Below are 21455 nucleotides of genomic sequence, written 5' to 3' on the forward strand. Positions count from 1 at the left end.
GGAGGGGGGGAGGAGAGAAGGGGGGAGGGAGAAGGGAGGAGAGGAAAGGGAGGGGAAGAGGAGAGAGGGAGGAGGGGGGAGGAGGAGAGAGGAAGGAGAAGGGGAGAGAGGGAGGAGGAGAGAGGGAGGAGAGGAGGAGAAGAAGAGAAAGGGGGAAAGAAAGGAGGGGAGAGAGGGGAAGGGAGAAAAGGGGGGAGGAGGGGGGGGAGGGAGAGGGGGGGGAGGGGGAGGAGGGGGGAAGGGAAGAGAGATTGAGAGGAAAAAGGGAGGGGAAGGGGAGGGGGGAGGAGAGGAGAGGAGGGGGAGAGAGGGGAGGGGGAGGAGGGGAGGAGGAGGGAAGGAAGAGGAGGGAAAGGGGAAAGAGGTGAGAGGGGAAGAGAGAAGGGGGGGGGGGAGAGGGAGAGGAGAGGGGGAGGAGAGGAGGGGAGAGAGGAGGAAAAAGGGAGGGGAAGAGGGGGGAAGGGAAAGAGAGAAGAAGGAAGGAGGGGGGGGGGGAGGGGGGGGGAGAGGGAGGGGGGAGAAGAGGGGGGGGGGGAGGGAGGAGAGGGGGAGAGGAGGGGGAAAGAGAGGAGGGAGAGGAAGAGGAGAGGGAGGGAAGGGGAGGAAGGAGAGGAAGAGGGGGGGGGAGGGGGGGAGAGGAATGAAGAGGGGGGGGGAGGGGAGGGGAAGGGGGGGGAAGGGAGGGGAGGGGAGGTGAGAAGAGGAGAGGGGAGGAGAGGAGGAAAGGGGAAAAGAAGAGGGAGGGGAAAGGAAGGAGAGGAGAGGGAGAGGGGAGGAGAGGAGAGGAGGAGGAGGAGAGAAAGGGGGAGAGGAGAGAGGAGGGAGGGGGGAGGAGGGGGAGGAGAGGAGGAGAGGAGAGAGGGAGGAGGGGGGAGAGGGAAAGGGGGAGGGGGAGGGAGGGGAGGGGGAAGAAAAAAGAGGAGGAAGAGGGGGAGAGGGGAGGAGGAGAGGGGAGGAGGAGGGGGGGAAAGAGGGGAGGGGAGGGGAGGAAGAGGAGAGGGGGAAGGAGAAGAAGGAAGAAAAGAGGGAGGAGAGGAGGGGAGGGTCCCAGGAGAAAGGGGGAGGAGGGGAAGGAGAGGGGAGGGAGGGGAGAGAGGGAGAGGGGGAGGAGGGGGAGAGAGGAGGGAGAGGGGGGGGAGGGGGGGAAAGAGAGGGAGAGGGGAAGAGGAGAGAGAAGAGGGAGGGGGAGGAGGGGGAGGAGAGAGAGGAGAGGAGAGGAGAGGGGAGGAGAGGAGGGGAAGAAGAATAGGATGAGTGGGGGAGGAAGAGAAGGAGGGGAAGGGGAGGGGAGAGAGGAGAGAAAAGAAGAGGGAAGGGAGGAAAAGGGGAGAGGGGAGGGGGGGGAGGAGAGGAGGGGAGGGGAAAGGAGAGGAGAGAGGAAAAGAGGAGAGGAGGGGAGGGAGGAGAGAAAGGATAGGGGAGAAGAGGAGAGAGGGGGGAGGGGATGGAGGGAGGAGGAGGGGAAGGGGAAGGGAGAAGGGGAGGGAGAGAGAAGGGGAGGAGAGGGGGGGAAGGGAGAGGAGGGAGAGAGAGAGGGAAGGGAGAAAGAGGGGGAGAGGGGAGAGGAGGGAGAGGAGGGGAGAGGGGGAGAGGGAGTGGAGGGGAGGGGGAGGAGGGAGGGAGGGGAAGGAGGGGGAAGGAGAGGGGGAGAGAGGGGGGAGGAGGGGAGAGAGGGAGGGAGGGAAGAGAGGAAAGAGAAAGAAGAGGGGGGAGGAAAGGAGGGGAGAGGAGAGGAGGAGGGAGGGAGAGAAAGGGGGGAAGGAGAGGGGGGGAGAGGGGGGAGAAGGAGGGGAGAAAAAAGGGGAGGGGAGAGAGAAGGAGAGGAGAGAGAGGGGGAGGGGAGAGGAGAAGAGAGGGAGAGGAGAGGAGGAGAGAGAGAGGGGAGAAGGGAGAGGAGAGGAAGGGGGGAGGGGAAGGGAGGAGGGGAGAGGGGGAGGAGGAGAGGGAGGGGGGGAGGAGGGAGGGAGAGAGGAGGGAGGGGGGAGAAGGAGAGAGAGAGGAGAAGAGGGGAGGAGAAGGAGAGGAGAGAGGGGGAGAAAGGAGAGGAGAGAGAGAGGGAAGGGGGGAGGAGAAAGAGGGAAGGGGTGGGGAGAGGAGGAGGGAGGGAGAGAGGGAGAGAGGGGGAAAAGAGAGAGGAGGAGAGAGGGGGGATGGAGAGGGGGGGGAGTAAGTAGGGTGAGAGGTGCGGAGATAAAGGGATAGAGAAAGGGGGAGAGAGAGGAAGAGAGAGAGAGGGGGAGAGGGAGGAGAGGGGGAGGGAGGAGAGGGGGGGGAGGGAGAAGAGGGGGGGAGAGGAGGAGGAGGGAGAAGAGGGAGGAGGAGGGAGGAGGGAGGGGAGAGGAAAAGAGGGGAGGGGAGAGGAGAGAGAAGAGGGGGGAGGGGGAGGACAGAGAGGGGGGAGGAGAGGAGAGGAGAGGGGAGAGGAGAGGAGAAAGAGAAGGAGGAGGAGGAAAGCGAGGGGAAGGGGAAAGAAAGAGGAGAGGGAGGAGGGAGGACAGGGGAGGAGGGGGGGAAAGAGGGAAGGGAGGGGAGGAGAGGAAGGAGAGGAGAGGGGAGGAGGAGAGGAGAGAGGAGAGGAGAGGGAGAGGAGGAGAGGAGGAGGAGAGGAGAGAAGAGGAGGAAAGAGAAGAGGAAGAGGAAGGAGGAGGGGAGGAGAGGGGAAGGAGAGAGAGAAGAGAGAGGAGAAAGAAGGAGGGGAGGAGGGGAAAGAAAAGAGGGAGATGGAGGAAGGATGAGGGGAAGAGAGGGAGGAGAAAGAGGGGGAGGAGGGAGAGGAGAGAGAGGAGAGGAGGAGGAGGGGGAGAGAAAGGAGGAGAGGAAGGAAGGGGAGGGAGAGGAGAGAAGGAAGGAGAAAGGAGGAGGGAGGAGAGGAGAGGAGAGGGAGGAGAGAGAAAGAAGGAGAGAGGGGGAGAGAGTGGTGAGAGAGGGAGAGTGTGGGGGAGAGGAGAGAGGAGGGAGGAGGGGAGAGAGGAGAGGAGAGGGAGGAGAGGAGAGGGGGATGAGGAAGGGAGGAGAGGGGGAGGGAGGGGGGGAGGGGAGAGGGGGAGGGGGAAGAAGGAGAGGAGAGAAAGAGGAGAGGAGAGGGGGAAGAAGAGGAAAGGAGGGAGAAGAGAGGAGAGGGGAGAAAGAGGAGGAGAGGAGAGGGGGGAGGAAGGGAAGAGGAGAGGAAGAGAAGAGGAGGGGAGAAGGAGGAGAAAGGAGAGGAAGGGGAGAGGAAGAGGAGGAGGGGGAGGAGAAGAGAGGAGAGGAGGGGGGAGAAGGGGAGGAGAGGAGAGGAGGGAGAGGAGAGGGGAGAGGGAAGGGAGAGGAGGGAGTGAGGAAGGAGGGAGATAGAAAAAAAGGGGAGGGGAGGGGGGAGAGGAGCAAGAGAGGAGGAGGAAAGGGGAAAGGAGGAGAGAAAGGAGAGAGAGGAGAGAGAGGGAGGAGAGGAGAGGAGGGGAGAATAAAGGAGGAGAGGGAGGGGAGAGAGAGATAGAGAGGGGGGAGGAGGGAGAGAGGAGGAGGAGAGGAGATGATGAGAGGAGAGGAGAGGGGGGGGGGAAATAGAAAGAGAGGAGAGGAGAGGAGAGAAAGAAAGGAGGGAGGAGGGAGAGAGAGGGAGAGGTAAGAGGAAGGGAGGAGAGGGAGGAGAGGAGAGGGGGAGAGGAGGGGAAAGAGAGGAGGGAGAGAAAGGAGGGGAGAAGAGAGGAGAGGGAAGGGGAGATGCAAGGAGGAAAGGGAGGGAAGGAGGGAGAGAAGGAGAAGAAGGGAAAAATTAGGAGAGAAGGTTCTGAGGAAAGGAAGGAAAGATGGGGGAGGAGTGGGGATATGGAGAGGGGAATAAAACTTAGTTTGGGGGGAGGGGGTGTGAGGTAAGAGGGGCGGATGGAGAAGAGAAATCTGAAGGAGAGAAGGGTTTGAGAGCGGAGACGACGAAGGAGTGTGTGGGGGAAGGGGAGGGGGGAGGAGGGGAGTGAGTGTGGAGGGAGGGAAGATCGTATTGGAGTGGAAGGAAAAGAGAGGAGCCGGAAGAGGGGGGAGGGGGGAGGGGGAAAAAATCAGAGCTCCAAAAATAACTAGAGAAGGCCGGATAGAAACTGGGTGGGAGGTCTTCCGTCAGTGAGGAGAGGTTTACAGAGAGGGGTGAAGGGAGGGGGAAGAGGGAGGAGTTCTTCCCATGCTAAAGGATGTCCACTAAGGAGAGTAATCCTGCCACAAACCAGGATAGATAACTTCGAGGAAGCATTTATAGTTCCGAGACTGAGAACCACAATCTCGTTGTTGGGAGAGGTACAGTCTGACCGTGTGGGGGTCTGGGATGTTGGAAAGGGACATGAGAGGGAAACATGGATTGTAGGTCCAGGGAGTAGGATTAGAGGGCTGAAAGTGGCCCCACCACTGAGGGCCATGGAATATGAGGAGGCGGGTCACTCAGTATCCCTTAGAAACTCTTCTCTCCATAACCCTGATCACAGGATGGTAGGGGGCCACAGAAGGGGGGGAGAGCACATGGTGGGTGGCACCTGAAGAACCGTAAAGGGAGAGTTCAGAGAGACCACCACAACTGTGTTGAAAAAAAAGTTTGTGAACCGTCTCTGCACTCCCTCTGTGGCAATAATGTCCTTCCTCAGATTTGGAGACCAAAACTGTACGTAATACTCCAGGTGTGGTCTCACCAAGACCCTGTACAACTGCAGTAGAACCTCCCTGCTCCTATACTCAAATCCTATACTCAAGCGTATAAGGAATGTGAGGGCTTACTGTCCCTGTACCAATATCTGAAGGGGTTGTTCTTTGTTTTAGTTGCATTTTAGTCCCACGATCCTGGTGTTTGGACACAAGGCAGGGTGTGGGAAGAGCCGATCGAGCAGGGGGGGGGGGAGCGGGGGCAGTGGGACTTCCCTGTCAGTTTGCTCCTGGGCCTGGCCAAGATGGCCATTCGCGGGTCCAGGCAGCGGGTGGTCGATGGTCATGCTAGAGTCGGCTGCCTGCCTCTCTTCCGGGCCTACGTCCGTGCACGTGTGTTCCTGGAGAGGGAAAATCAAAAAGGGCCAGTTTTCAATATAATTGTATTAGGGGTAAGAGTGGTGTAAAAACAAGCCTGAAGGCTTTGTGTCTCAATGCAAGGAGCATTCGTAATAAGGTGGATGAGTTGAATGTGCAGATTAATGACTATGATATAGTTGGGATCACGGAGACATGGCTCCAGGGTGACCAAGGCTGGGAGCTGAACATCCAGGGATATTCAATATTCAGGAGGGATAGACAGAAAGGAAAAGGAGGTGGGGTACCGAACAGTAGTAGTGGAGTTTGGGATGGCATCAAACAGGAAATTAGAAATGCGTGCAACAAAGGTAAAACAGTTATAATGGGTGACTTCAATCTACATATCGATTGGGTGAATCAAATTGGCAAGGGTGCTGAGGAAGAGGATTTCTTGGAATGTATGCAGGGTAGTTTTCTAAACCAACATGTAGAGGAACCAATGAGAGAGCAGGCTATTCTAGACTGGGTATTGAGTAATGAGGATGGGTTAGTTAGCAGTCTTGTTGTGCATGCCCCCTTGGGCAAGAGTGACCATAATATGGTTAAGTTCTTCATTAGGATGGAGAGTGACATTGTCAATTCCTGAACAAGGGTCCTGAACTTAAAGAAAGGTAACTTTGTGGGTATGAGACGTGAATTGGCCAAGATAGACTGGCAATTGATTCTTAATGGGTTGACAGTGGATATGCAATGGAAGGCATTTAAAGACTGCATGGATGAACTACAACAATTGTTCATCCCAGTTTGGCAAAAAAAAAAATCAGGGAAGGTAGTGCATCCGTGGATAACAAGGGAAATCAGGGATAGCATCAAAGCAAAAGATGAAGCATACAAATTAGCCAGAAAAAGCAGCCTACCAGAGGACTGTGAAAAATTCAGAGACCAGCAGAGGAGGACAAAGGGCTTAATTAGCAAAGGGAAAATAGATTATGAAAGAAAACTGGCAGGGAACATAAAAACTGACTGCAAATGTTTTTATAGATATGTGAAGAGAAAGAGATTAGGTAAAACAAATGTAGGTCCCTTGCAGTCAGAAACAGGTGAATTGATCATGGAGAACACGGATATGGCGGACCAATTGAATAACTACTTTGGTTCCGTCTTCACTAAGGAAGACATAAATAATCTGCCGGAAATATGAGATGGAGGAACTGAGTGAAATCCAGGTTAGCCGGGAAGTGGTGTTAGGTAAATTGAATGGATTAAAGGCCAATAAATCCCCAGGGCCAGATAGGCTGCATCCCAGAGTACTTAAGGAAGTAGCCCCAGAAATAATGGATGCATTAGTGACAATTTTTCAAAACTCTTTAGATTCTGGAGTAGTTCCTGAGGATTGGAGGGTAGCTAATGTAACCCCACTTTTTGAAAAGGGAGGGAGAGAGAAAACGGGGAATTACAGACCAGTTAGTCTAACGTCGGTAGTGAGGAAACTGTTAGAATCAGTTATTAGGCTGGGTGAGTGGGCAAATGCATGGCAGATGCAGTATAATGTGGATAAATGTGAGGTTATCCACTTTGGTGGCAAAAACAGGAAAGTTGACTTTTATCTGAATGGTGGCCGATTAGGAAAAGGGGACATGCAACGAGACCTGGGTGTCATGGTACACCAGTCATTAAAAGTAGGCATGCAGGTGCAGCAGGCAGTGAAGAAAGTGAATGGTATGTTAGCATTCGTAGCAAAGGGATTTGAGTATAGGAGCAGGGAGGTTTTACTGCAGTTGTACAGGGTCTTGGTGAGACCACACCTGGAGTATTGCGTACAGTTTTGGTCTCCTAATCTGAGGAAAGACATTCTTGCAATAGAGGGAGTACAGAGACGGTTTACCAGACTGATTCCTGGGATGTCAGGACTCTCATATGAAGAAAGACTGGATAGACTCGGTTTGTACTTGCTAGAATTTAGAAGATTGAGGGGGGATCTTATAGAAACTTACAATATTCTTACGGGGTTGGACAGGCTAGATGCAGGAAGATTGTTCCCGATGTTGGGGACGTCTAGAACGAGGGGTAACAGTTTAAGGATAAGGGAGAAATCTTTTAGGACCGAGATGAGGAAAACATTTTTCACACAGAGAGTGGTGAATCTCTGGAATTCTCTGCCACAGAAGGTAGTTGAGGCCAGTTCATTGGCTATATTTAAGAGGGAGTTAGATGTGGCCCTTGTGGCTAAAGCGGTCCATTGTTATATTGCCAAGGTATAAAACATGACATATATATTTAAAATGCATAAGTAAAAATACAAGTATACAGTGCATGGATAGATATGTCCCTGTACATAAACTTGCAATAGGGCTATAGCCCTTTATTGATTGCTACACGTTCTTGCAGCTGTAAGCAGTACAACACAATAGCAAGTTTAGCAATTCAATATTAATTTCTTAGTGTTAGTTAATGTTGATTAGTGTGTACATATGTACATGTTGGTCATTCCCCGTCTCTCAGGTTATGGCGTGCTGTTACGTATTGTGCACCAAGATGTGCCGTGTTTCCTTCGCCAAGGATTATTCTTAGTTTTGATGTATCATCTAGTTCTTTAATGTCAGGGGTGCCACACTGAGTTTGTCAAAGTATGCTTTCCTTGTTTTGTCAAATTTTTTGCATTTTAGGAGGAAGTGCACCTCTGTTTCAACCTCATCTGTCAAACAGTGGTCACATATTCTGTTTTCTCTTAGTTGCCAGAATCTCTTCTGTCTTCCTTTTTCAACTGTCAAATAGTGGTCACTTAACCTGTATTTGGTGAGTGTCTGTCTCTGCTTTATGTCTCTAACAGTAGAGAGATAGTCTGCCAATTTATAATCTCTTTTTAGGGAACGGTAAAATTCTAATCTGCTTTGGCTTTTGGTTTCTTTATCGCAAATACGTTTCTTTACATTGTTTGATAATTTGGTTCACTCTAACTGGTGAGGGTTTAACTGGATAGGGTTTAACTGAATAGGGATAGTTAGTCTCAGTACCAACTGACACAGGGAACTCTTTTCTGGGTTCCCCTCTTGTGTTTGAAGGGCTTTAAACTGGAGTGTATCTGGGGGGCTAGATTTAAGGTGATTCCAAAAATGTAGTGCTCTTTTCTGGATATTTATTATCAGTGGGTATCTGCCTAGTTCCGCCCTACATGCGTTTGTTGGTGTTTTCCTTTGGATACGGAGGATGTTCCTACAAAATTCCGCATGCAGGGCCTCCGTTGTATGTTTTTCCCATTTACTATAACTATGGTGACTGAGCGGACCCCATACTTCACTACCATAAAGCACAATAGGCTGGATTACACTGTCAGATATTTTCAGCCAGATTTTAAATGGGATTTGGATGTTGTAGAATCTTCTTTTTATTGCATACAGAGCTCTTCGAGCATTCTCTTTTAGTGCATTCACTGCCATATTGAAGTTCCCTGATGCTGAAACAGTTAGATCAAGGTAAGTATAGCTCATAGTTTGTTCGATAACAGTACCATTGAGAATAAATTTGTATTTATCTTCCTGACATCTGGGATATCTCTCTCTCTGTCTCTCTCTCTGCCTGTGTCTGTCTCTTTTCTATCTCTCCATCTTTCTCTCTCTCTCTCTGTCTCTCTCTCTGTGTCTCTGTCTATCACTATATCCGTCTCAGTCTCTGTCAGTCTCTCTCTGACTGTATCTGTCTGACTGTATCTCTCTGACTGTCTCTCTCTCTGTCGCACTCTCTTTGTCTCTCTATCTCTCTCTCTCTCTCTCTCTCCCTGTCTCTCCCTCTCCGTCTCTCTCTTTCTCTCTGCCTCTGCCTCTCTCTCTTTCTTTCTCCCACTCTCTATTTCTCTCTCTCTCTCTCTGTCTATCACTCTATCTCACTGTCTCTCTCTATCCCTGTCTGTCTCTCTATCTATGTCTATCTCTCTGTCTGTGTCTGGCTCTTTCTATCTGTCTTTCTCTGTCTCTCTCTCTGTCTGTTTGTCTGTCTCTATCTCTGTCTGTGTCTGCCTTGTTCTATCTCTGTCTTTCTCTGTCTGACTCTTTCTCTATCTCTCTCTGTCTTTCTCTCTATTCTCTGTCTCTCTCTCCCTGTCCCTCGCTGTCCTCTCCGTCTCTCTGTCTTTTACTGACTCTCTCCATCTACCTCTACCCCCTCTCTCTATATTTCTATTTATCTCTCTCCTTCTCTTCTCTCTCTTATCTCACCCTCTATCTCCCTCTCCCCCTTACTATCCCACTCTCTCAAGTGGTGGTGCCATCGAGTGTGGCAGCCTCGCCTGCAGCTGTTCATACTATCATCCTTTTTTTCATTTTTAGTCTGTCTAAAAGGTTTATTTTGGAAATCCTTTAGTGTCTGTATGTTGGGGGGAGGTGGAAACTGTTTTTCACGGTCGCTACTAGGGTCGATGATGCGTCTTTCCTCCGAGCCGCATCTTCGCCTACCATCAGAGACCAGCCAGATCTTCAGCTTCAGCGGCAGCGCAGCACTGAAGTACCATCACAGAGCTGGCGATGCTTTACTAGGGTCGCCGTGGTGGTGGAGTGCTGGGACTGCCGACTTTAACACTGTGGAGCTGTGGTCTGGGGAGCTTCCAGCCGCAGGCGGTGTTGACTTTAAAATCGCGGAGGCCTGGGATCTTTCGCTGAGGTCACCAGTGTTGGAGCTCCACCCAGCTTGGCCTATGGACTTTGCAGGACCAAATTTAGATGAAGAGAGGCCCTAGGCTATTCCACTTGTGAGGCCCCTTCCAATCCCCCACCCCCACGACGAGAGGAAGATGGAAGATTCCACCAGATTGCCACCGATGTGCAGCCGAAACGTGGCCAATGAGATAAGGGCTGGAAAGCTGTGATTTTTACTTATTGCCAGCGCTAGTGTCGAATTATCAGCTTAAAACACTATTATTCTGAAATGGATGGCAAGGAAAATTATTGAAGTTCACCAGGCCCGTACAAAGCTTTTCAAAAAAGGGGGTGGCATGGCAGAATTACAAAATATTTATGTGAAATAAGTGCACGCAGCGCATATCACAAGCGCGAACCTGAAAGACCCTTGCAGCCGGGGTCCAGGACCCGCTTAAGGTCCAGGGTTTTAGATGCTGAGCCTTATTTTGGAGCATTTTTGGACCAATATTTCAGAAATAATTTTGGTTGAGTCAAGAGTAATGAGTGATTGGAATGGGTTGATTGGGGTCATTGTTGTATACATTTTTTTAAATCAAGAATTGAAGCTGTCCTTGTTTTAATAATCAAGTTGTACTGGAAAATGTTATGTAAAATGTTATAAAGGAGCATGCAAACACTACAAATAAAACAAATAAAAGCCATATAGATCAGATAGAAAGAATATTTGAAGAGTACTATGAGAAACTCTATTCTAAACCACCATCAACTGACGAAAGGACAATGAGAAGTTTTCTTAACTCACTTGATCTGTCATCCATTGGTGAGATACAAAATAATACCATTACGTCACAATTTACGGTTAATGAGCTGGCAGCTGCAATCAGTAGACTCAAGGCTAGTAAATCGCCAGGCAGCGATGGGTTTCCACCAGAATGGTACAAGACCTTTAAGAAAGAGCTAACACCTCTGCTCCTGTCTTGCTTTAACTGGACCCTTAAAGAGGGCAGGGCTCCCCCCATCATGGAAGGAAGCAATTATTACCATTTTACCCAAGGAAGGCAAAGACAAAGAGCAATGTAAAAATTTCAGGCCAATCTCAATTTTAAATGTAGACTACAAACTATTTACCTCAATCATTTGCAAAAGACTCGAGACTTTTGTACCAGATCTGATTAATGAAGACCAAACTGGATTTATTCGGGGACGTCAAACACAGGATAATATTAGAAGAACCCTCCACATTGTGGATAATGCTCAACAAAAGGATACAAATATGGTCCTGGTCAGTTTAGATGCAGAAAAAGCCTTTAATAGTGTTAATTGGGTATTCTTATATGAAGTACTGAGGAGATTTGGTTTCAATGAAGATGCAATTTGGTGTATTAAAACAATATATCAGGAGCCTACAGCTAGGATTAAGGTAAATGGAAACATATCAAAAAGGATCCAGTTAGAGAGGGGCACAAGGCAAGGATGCTGTCTTTCTCCTACTCTCTTCGTTTTGTATATCGAACCCTTAGCACAAGCAATAAGGCAGAGAGAAGACCTGCAGGGGGTCAAAATAGGGGGGGAAAGAACATATAATTGGTCTTTTCGCTGATGATATCATTATTTTTCTTGAACGACCAGATATATGTCTCCCAAATCCAATGAACCTATTTGAAACATATGGATACTACTCAGGGTATAAATTGAATATAACAAAAACACAAATTCTTTCATTCAATTATTCTCCATCCCAACAAATCAGAGATGCATATAATCTGAAATGGAATTCTAAAATTATGCAGTATCTTGGTGTAACTATAACCAAAACACTTTCCAACTTGTTTGAAACTAATTATAACAAAATTGAAGAAAACATCAAAAAGGATGTTGAGAGGTGGTCGACCCTTCCTCTAGACTTCAGTGCCAGAATACAAACGGTAAAAATGAATATCCTACCTAAACTACTATATTTATTCCAATCTCTCCCAATTAATGTTCCCCGAGATAAATTCATAGCCTGGGATAAAATGATCTCTAGATTCATTTGGAATAGCAAAAAAACCAAGAATAAAATTAACAACACTTCAACTGCCGAAAAGCAAGGGTGGAATGGCTTTACCAAATCTGAAGAAATACTTTTATGCAGCTCAACTCAGACCTCTGGCTTGTTGGTGTAGACCTGATTATGAATCTCGATGGAAAGAAATGGAAAGGGAGATACAGGGTTACCAGACCCAGATTTTGGTGGGAGACAAATATCTGAGAGGGGCTTTGAGACATGCTATGGATCCAATAGTAGCATTTACGTTAGAAATATGGAATGTTATAGTGGAAAAATACAAATTAAAAAGAGGGGTTCACGCATTGAAGTGGTTCGCATATGACTCAAAGTTTAAGCCAGGGGTGTATGATTCAAGATTCAAAGAATGGGCACAAAAAGGCATAACGGCAATGTATACAGTTTCAGAAAATGGCGAGTTTATGAGCTTCCAAGATTTAAAGTCAAAGTATGGTCTTGAAAACAAAGATTTTTTTAGATACTTGCAATTAAGAGACTACTTTATAAAAGAGATAAGGCCAGAACTAGATGAAACTTCAAATAATGTGATCACGGTGATTGTGGATGCATACAAACAGAAGGGGTCTCGGGTCATCTCTGCTTTCTACCAAGCTCTGGTGGAAAGCGGGGGAGAATCAACGCTCTACATAAAAACAAAATGGGAAGCAGAATTAAAGATTCAAATAACAGAAGAAGAATGGTATCAAATGTGTGAAACACAATGTTCATCCACAAGCTCACTAGTATGGAGAGAATTTTGCTGGAAGAATCTATCTCGCTTTTTTATAACACCCAAAATAAAAAGCAGACCAACTTGCTGTCCAACAACAGTTGGAGGCTGTGTGGGAGACAAATATCTGAGAGGGGCTTTGAGACATGCTATGGATTCAATAGTAGCATTTACGTTAGAAATATGGAATGTTACCCATTTTACCCAAGCGCCCGCATATTTTCTGGAACTGTGTAAAGATAAGGCCATACTGGGAAAATGTTAATGCAGCTGTAAATAATATCTTGGGTTATAAAATCCCAAATACTTGCCCTGTGATGTATCTGGGGCATATTAAAGATAGTGTAAAAATAGAAGATACATATTTGATTAAAGTTTTGCTTGCAGCAAGTAAGAATGCCATTACCAGGCAGTGGCTTAATGAAAAAAGTCCAAAACAGGAACAGTGGTTAGAAATTGTGCGAGACATCTTTAATATAGAGAAATTGACATATTCCTTGAGAGTCAAGGAGAATTCATTTGAGAAGATCTGGGAAAAATGGACCGTTTATTTGAGCCATGACACCAATTAGATAAATGCCGAGCTAGATATGGGAAGATTGCGTTATATAGAACTAGATGGTATATTTGTATGAATGTTGAATTATCTCAAGATAACTAATCAATGTAATGGTTTTTCTTTTTTTAATTTGGTAAGTGAACCACACGGTCTTATTCCAATTTTTTTAATTTATTTCTTTTTTTTTTTCCCCCGATCTACTTATTTTTTTATTTTGATTGCTGTTTTTCTTACTTTGTTTTATTTATGGTGATGGTGTTGCACTGTTTTGAAAATATCTCTTAAAAATCAATAAAAATATAAGTGAAAAAAAAGAAGAAAAAAATGATGCAAAATGAAAGTCGCAAACTATGGAATTCATATTTTTCAGTATTGTTATCAAGGAAACGAAAGCAGTTCCAATTGTTTGATATTATTCATATGGAGGAGAAAATATAAATGCTCTAAAACCTACCTTAATTTTGCAATCTCACTAATAACAATCCCCCTTTCCCTCTCCCTCCACCTCTCTCTCCATCCTACTCTCTCTCTCCCCCTCTCCCACACCCTCCCCCCCAATCTCTCTCCCTCCCTCCCCCTCTCTTCCCCTCCCACGCAGCGAGGCTCCAACTCCGCGCCGCAGACACCTCAGCCCCCCCCCCGGCTTGGAGAGACGGGCACTTCCGCAACGCAATATTCCACTACTTACCTGGAGTTGTCACGAGGCATCGAGGTGATTGTGTGGAGTGCAAATGGAGATCTGAACCCACCCGGGCCCACTGCGCACACGCGGAGAGACAACGTCATTTTGCGTCGCTACTGCGTCACCGGCTTCCCCCAACTGCGCAGGCCCGGAAAGTCGCAATTTTTTCCCCAGAACCTCTGGCCGGAACCAGAATTTCGGGTAATTTCCATCAAAGTGGAAATGCTGATCGCGCTGCAATTTTTTTTTCACTGGATTTTTTTTAATCGGGAAAAAACACATTGGCCGGAGGCCCCCTAGATTTTGAGGGCCTAGGCTTCAAACTATGAGGCCTGTAGGTGAATCCAGCCCTGCCGAGGCCCCCCTAGATCTCGAGGCCCCTAAGCTTAAGCTTGTGAAGCTTATACGTAAATCCGGCCCTGGGACTTCAGGAGCTGCAGTCACTGGTAGGAAGCGGCCGATTCAGAAACTCCAAGCTGCTGAGATTGTTCTTCCGACACTGGATTACCATTATCCGGTGAGAGGGCCTGAAACATTGGGCCGTCCGTACGTAGCACCATGGGTGAACACGAGGAAGAAGACTGAACTTTTATTGCCTTCCCTCGTTGTGGGGAACATTTTGTTAAATTCTATACTGTTGTGTTTATCTTATTTGTGTGCTGCATTGTAACTCAAATTTCACTGCACAAATTGGTGTATGTGACAATAAATGTCCTTTGTCCATCGCTGTCTCTCTCTCTCCCTCTGTCTCACTCCATCTTTCTCTCTCTCTCTCTGTCTGTCTATCTCTGCTCTATAATAATAATAAAAAAGATGATAAGTGATAGGATGAGAATTAGGCCATTCGGCCCATCAAGTCCACTCCGACACTCCATCATGGCAGAACTATCTCTCCCTCTTAACCCCATTCTCCTGCGTTCTCCCCGTAAACCCTGTACTAATGAAGAATCCGTCTATCTCTGCCTTAAAAATATCCACTGACTTGGTCTCCACAGCCTTCAGTGGCAATGAATTCCACTGATTCACCAGCCTCTGACTAAAGCAATGTGCCGGTGCCGGTGCCGGTGCCCTGCTCCCACCCCCGCGCTGCCTCCCCTGGATAATCTTTGGTCTATCTCTGTCTTTCTCTGACTCTCTGGGGCAACCGTTGCTAGGGCGGGATGGGCGGCTCCGATTGGCGGAGGCCGCACTTTGACCGAGGGGCGGGGCTACGGCTTGACCTATAGACCCGGTCTTCTGCGGTGGAACGCGGCTGATTGGCCAAACGTAAGGAGGGGTGGAACCTGGTCATTTGTGACGTCGGGAGGCAGGATTGTCCCATTGGCGGCTGGCGCTGCCCGTCAGTGGAGGAGGGAGGGGGCGGGACTAGTCGCCGGTGACGTGAGTCGGGCCGACGGTATCAGGCCTCCGCTCATCGCCGACAGCTCAGTTGGGAACCGCCGCCGCTCGGTCCCGCGTCCTTTCCCCACATTCTCCACCCTTCCCGAGGGCGATCCTGCGATCATCGACGCGAGGAGCCGGAGCAAAGATCTTTGAACAGGAGCCCGAGGCGTGCGGGCTGGATTACGTCACGGCGCAGGGCGGGGGTACGTTACGGCGCAGGGCGGGATTACGTCACGTCGCTGGTAGATCACGGTGTGGGGAGGTGTTACGTCACGGTGGGGCGGTGCTACGTCACTGTGCAAGGCCTCCCTTCCCCTCACTTCGGCTGCCCTCATTCTCATTCTCATTCCCAACTTGCCTCTACACCACCTCTCCACTCCTCCCCCACTCCCCCTCACCCCCCATCCCTCCCTCTTGCCCCCCTCCCTTCCCTTCCCCCCCTCACCCCCTCCTCACCATCCCTCTTCACTCAGTTCCCCTCCCCCCTCTCAACCCCCTGCCCTTCCCCCCCCCCTTCAAGCACTAGTAATGCTCGCGCCCTCCCCCCCCCCCCCAGCGTTAGTAATGTCCTGCTTACCAGCTTGTTGACCCTCTGTGTTCCCCTCCTGCAGGGTATAGAAGCCATTGCTGTGGACGGAGAGACGGGGACGTGACCGGCCATTGAGGGCGGCCAGGGTGCTGGTGAGCCCTCCGCCCCCCCATCTGCTCGGTGTGCGGGATGAGCTTCGAAGGGTTGAGCTTCGATGGAGGACCACATGGCAGGGCACAACAAGGAGAAGCGTTATGAGTGCGACGTGTGTGGCAAGGCCTGGCAGTACCCGAGTCTGTTGGAGATCCACCAACGGGTGCACACGGGAAAACGCCCCTTCGACTGCTCGGAGTGCAGCAAGAACTTTGCCAGCTACGACAGCCTGCTGCAGCACAACCGCGTGCACTCCGGTGAGAGGCCCTTCACCTGCTCCGACTGCGGCATGAGCTTCAAGACGACGAATGACCTGAAGATCCACCGGCGAGTGCACACGGGCGAGAAACCCTATGGCTGCTCCACCTGCGATATGAGCTTTGCCCAGTTGTCGGGGCTGCGGGAGCACAGACGGGTGCACAGTAGTGAGCGGCCCTTCACCTGCTCCGACTGCGGCAAAGGCTTCAAGTCTTCCAAGGACATGAAGCAGCACAGACGCCTGCACATCGGGGTGCGGCCCTACACCTGCAGCGACTGCGGCAAGGGCTTCACATGCTCCAGCAGCTTGTTGGAGCACCAGCACATCCACACCGGCGAGCGCCCCTACACCTGCGCCCAGTGCGGCAAGGGCTTCATCCGCTCCAGCAACCTGCTGGAGCACCAGCACATCCATTCCGGTGAGCGCCCCTACACCTGCGCCCAGTGTGGCAAGGGCTTCACCCACTCCACCAGGCTGCTGTCTCACCAGCGGGTGCACTCCAGCGAGAGGCCCTTCGGCTGCTCCGACTGTGGCAAGAGCTTCAAGACGATGCAAGAGCTGAAAGTCCATCGGCGGGTGCACACGGGCGAGAAGCCCTATGGCTGCTCCACCTGCGGCAAGAGCTTTACCCAGTTGTCAGGGCTGTGGGTGCACCGGCGGGTGCACAGCAGTGAGCGGCCCTTCACTTGCTCCGAGTGCAGCAAAGGCTTTAAGTCGTCGCCAGAACTGAAGGTGCACAGGCGCCTACACACCGGGGAGCGACCCTACACCTGCAGTGACTGTGGCATGGGCTTCACCCACTACCAAAGCCTGCTGGATCACCGGCGCACCCACACCGGCGAGCGCCCCTACACCTGCGCCCAGTGTGGCAAGGGCTTCACCCGCTCCAACAACCTTGCTTCCCACCAACGCACCCACAGCGGGGAGAGGCCCTACACCTGTGCCCAGTGTGGCAAGGGCTTCACCCGCTCCACCAAGCTGCTGGAGCACCAGCGCACCCACACCGGCGACCGCCCCTACACCTGCACCCAGTGCGGCAATGGCTTCACCAGCTCCACTAGGTTGCTGTCCCACCAACAGGTGCATGATGGCGGAGAGCACTTTGCCATGGCCTCCCACATCCTGTCTCACCAGCGTGTGCACACCAGTGGCCAGCCCTACGATTGTCCGTGCTGCGGTGAGGCGTTTAACTGCTCGCAGGGCTTGTGGCAGCACCCCCTGCGAGCCCATGCCGGTGAGCAGCTGCTCCCACAGCGGCAAGTATTTCAAGAGACCACAGGGGCTGCGGGAGCATCAACGGATACACACCGGACAGAGACCCTTTGTGTGCGCTGAGTGTTTCACCCGATTGTCCAGCCTGTGGCCGCACCGGCGTACCCACACGGCGTGACCACCTGCTGGAGCACTGGCGAATCCACACCAGCTAGCGCCCTGCCCGCTCTGTGACAAGGCCTTTGCCTGCTCCTCCAGCCTGCTGGCACACCGCCACACTTCAGTAGGCACAAAATACTGGAAGGAATGGGTAACGTTACGAGTCGAGACCCATCTTCAGTCTTGACCCGAAACGTCAGGCATTCCTTCTCTCCAGAGATGCTCCAACATTTTGTGTCCTATTTTGTAAACCAGCATCTGCATTTTCTTGTTTTTAAACCATTCTGGTTAACCATCTTTGCACCTTCCCCAAAGCCTCCACATCAGTCCTGTAATGGAGTGACCAGAACTGTATGCAATACTGCAAATGCTACCTGACCAATGTCCCATAAAACCGCACATATACATTCCTCTCTCCTTATCTCACACCCTTTTATCTCCTTATTTTCTCTCTCCTCTGTCACTTCACTCATCTGCCGATCACCCCCTCATCTGTTAACAGTGCCAGTTGAAGAAGGGTCTCGACCCGAAATGCCACCATGCCATCTTCTCCACAGAGGCTGCCTAACCCGCCGAGTTACTCCAGCACTCTGTGAAACGTCATCTATCCAGAGATTGCTGCCTGACTCACCGAGTTACTGCAGTATTTCGTGTTAGAGTCATAGGGTGATACAATGTTCAGCTCAACTTGCCCACACCAAACCACATGTCCCAGCTAAACTAGTCCCACCTGCCTGCATTTGGTCCATATCCTTCCAAACCTGTTATCCATGTAGCTGTCTAACTGTTTCTTAAACGTTGGGATAGTCCCAGCCTCAACTACCTCCTCCGGCAGCTTGTTCCATAAACCCACCACCCTCTGTGTGAAAAAGTTATCCCTCAGATTCCTATTAAATCTTTTCCCCTTCACCTTGAACCCATGTCTGGTCCTCGATTCCACCACTCTGGGCAAGAGATTCTGCATCTAACTAAATTGTGTTCTATGCAAGATTCCAGCATCTGTAGTTTCTTGTGTCTGCCTCACCTATATCCACCTATCACCTCAGAAGAAGGTTCTCAACCTGAAATGTCACCCATTCCTTCTCTCCAGAGATGCTGCCTGTCCCGCTGAGTTACTCCAGCGCTTTGTGTCCATCTATCACTTGTCCAGCCCCCATCTCTCTTCTAGCTTCTACCCCTACCCTCTCCACTCAGTCTGAAGAAGGGTCCTGACTCAAAACCTCGTTTGTCCATTCCATCTAAAGAGGTGGCAGAACTCAGTGGGTCAGGCCGCATTTGTAGAGGGAAGGGATTCTAAGGCAACCATTCCCACCTCTCCTTTCCAACTGTCTCCACCTCCCACATCAAGTTTTCTGAAGAAGTGACCTAGAATGTTGCCTGTCCATGCTCTCCAGAGGTGCAAGTTACTCCAGGAGATTGTGTCTCTTTTTGTGAACCGGCATCTGCTGTTCCTTGTATCTAGACTAGGTTTTACCCTACACTTGCGCTCGGTCAGCCAAGGCCCGCTGGATCTCACAGTTGCCAACCATTATAACTCTCCCCACTCGCAAACTGGAGGAACAACACCTCATAGCTTACAGACCAATGACATGAACATTGAATTCTCCAAATTAAGGAGACATCGTGGGCTATCCCTTCTTCACTCTTCTGTGTTTTCGCTGGCGAAAGGTGCCAGGATTAATCCGGAATCACTGCTTCCCGTCACCTGGCCGTTCTCCAATATCTCCGAACGGTGGGATCTCGCTCTCCGCCCTTGGACGTCCGGCTCCAGCTGCAGTAAACAAGGAATTTTGCTCGTTAATGAAATAAATGTCTTATTTTAAGCAAAAAATATATAGACAGGCCCCCAAATAATCAGTGTCAACAATGGACAATCAGTATCAACAATAGGGCAATAGACAACAGGAGTAGATCATTTGGCCCTTCGAGCCAGCACCACCATTCAATGTGATCATGGCTGATCATCCCCAATCAGAACCCCGTTCCTGCCTTCTCCCCATATCAACCTGACTCCACTGTCTTTTAAGAGCCCTATCTAGCTCTCTTGTAAGTATCCAGAGAACCGGCCTCTGCCGCCCTCTGAGGCAGAGAATTCCACAGACTCACAACTCTCTGTGAACAAAAGTGTTTCCTCATCCCCGTTTGAAATGGCTTACCCCTTATTCTTTAAACTGTGGCCCCTGGTTTCAACCGGGTGGCTCCACCAGCACTGGCTGCCTCGCCAACAATCTGTCTGTCCCATCTACTGTTATTATTTTAAGTATGTTTTAAAAGTATGTTTTAATGTTTCTTGGTTTGTTTTATGTGGGAGGGGGGGGGGGGGGATTGGGGGAAACGTTTTTTCAGTCACTTACCTTGATGGAGATGTGATTTTTCTCTGTGTCACATCTCCATGCGGCATAACAAAGTGGAGTGGAGCGGCCTTTCCTGAAGACCGGTCCGGCGCTTCAAACCGCGGGTGCTTGGACTTTAACATCGTGGAGCCTGCGATCCTGTGGACTTTAACACCGTGAAGTCCGTGGTCTCTGGTAAGAAGAGGCCGACTCGGGAGCTCCATGCTGTGGAGTGTTCCAATCTGTCCTGATGCCGGAGTATCCATCATCCCGACGCGAGGGCTTCGGACATCGGACCGTCGCCAGTGGTTCAATGTGGATTCCGCTGTGATGGATGTTTGTGTTAAATTTTGCTTAATGTGGCTGTGTGTCTTGTTGCTTTTTACTTAGTATGGCTGTATAGTAACTCAAATATCACTGTACCTTAATTGGCACATGTGACAATAAATTCAAACTTGATAAGGTTTCCTCTATATCTATCTCTATTATACTAAAACCATATGTTCTCAACATTCTAAATGTGTGTGTGAGCCAGGATTGTGTCGGCTTTCTTTTAATCCCCTTCATTTGTATCTTCGGAGAGGAGGGGGTCACAGAGATGGGATTAGGGGGTGTAATCCCGGCCTCTGCTATGTACAGGCTGGGTATCAGCGCTCGTTGGTGGGTGGGTACTTATGTTTTGCAGAAAATTCCGACCTTGGCTCACTGGCTCATGGAGATGAACAGTAACATCATTTCTGTCGTTGATGCCCCCCGGGGAGGGCGCGCCCATCCCCCTCTCCTCCCCTCGCTCAGCGAATATCTAATAAATTACATTCACATGAGTCTGAAGAAGGGTCTTGACCCAAAATGTCACCTATTCCTTCGCTCCATAGATGAAAGTTTACAATATATACATCAATGCTCGTTAAATGCCAGACACTCCTTAATACAATTTAAAGCACTACTCTAAAACAAATTAAACAGAATTTTTCCAAATAGCTCTCCTATTGTGACAAATGTCGACATTTAGAAGCTAATGTAACTCATACTTTTGTAAATTGTATAAACATTAAAAAGTTTTGGACGGATATTTTTTAAACAATTATTTCTGAAGTTGGATCCTGATCCAAAACTAATAATATTAGGAATATCAGAACAAAGCATAAAACTTACAATAAACCAAAGACATTTCCTTGAGTCCTAATAATTGGGAAAAATTAATATTGAAATTTTGGAAAAACCCAACAACCCCCACAATTAAAATGTGGATTATGGAAATGTCTGAGACCTTACATTCGGAAAAAAATAGATTTGTCTTAATTGACAAATCAGAACTATTTGCTAGAATATGGTGTCCATTTATTGATTTTCTGAAAGGGTAAATTGGTTCAGCACGGAAGTCTGACTGAAGCTTGAATCCAGGTTTGGATGAATAAATTACACTTTATAATCTACGGACCTATCTCCAGAATTGTGTTTTAATTTTTTTTTTTTCTTCTCCCTCTTTTCTCTATAGCTCTTTCAAAAAAATCTATTACTTTTTTTTTTTAAAACATTCTCGCGCAGCCGCAGTGAAACAACTTCACTGGTTCCAGGATCGGTGGGAGTTATTCCTCGACTTCGGGACCGGCTCTGCGCTGTTCCTCAGCCAAGACCAAGTTTCACATTCTACTTTAGGCTGTGGACCGAGCATCAAAAATGTGTCTAGAAATCGATTTTCCACAGATTTAGATTAGATTAGATTCAATTTTATTGTCATTGCACTTTTCAGTGCAACGAAATGGTTTAGCCTGCAGTCATAACATAGAATAAACAAATCACACACAACACA

At 49.4% G+C, this 21455-nt stretch overlaps 1 protein-coding gene across 1 annotated transcript; it reads left to right on the forward strand.

The window, feature by feature from the left end:
- The first annotated feature begins 14962 nt into the window (after positions 1 to 14962).
- On the forward strand, positions 14963 to 19598 carry LOC129716183 (gastrula zinc finger protein XlCGF26.1-like). Its single transcript, XM_055666053.1, has 2 exons — positions 14963 to 15200; positions 15609 to 19598. The coding sequence occupies exon 2, from the start codon at positions 15741 to 15743 to the stop codon at positions 17271 to 17273; it is 1533 nt and encodes a 510-aa protein (XP_055522028.1). The 5' UTR covers positions 14963 to 15200; positions 15609 to 15740; the 3' UTR covers positions 17274 to 19598.
- Positions 19599 to 21455: the final 1857 nt, after the last annotated feature.

Source organism: Leucoraja erinacea, unplaced genomic scaffold, assembly GCF_028641065.1.
Source record: "Leucoraja erinacea ecotype New England unplaced genomic scaffold, Leri_hhj_1 Leri_181S, whole genome shotgun sequence".
In the NCBI taxonomy this organism is placed as follows: domain Eukaryota; kingdom Metazoa; phylum Chordata; class Chondrichthyes; order Rajiformes; family Rajidae; genus Leucoraja; species Leucoraja erinaceus.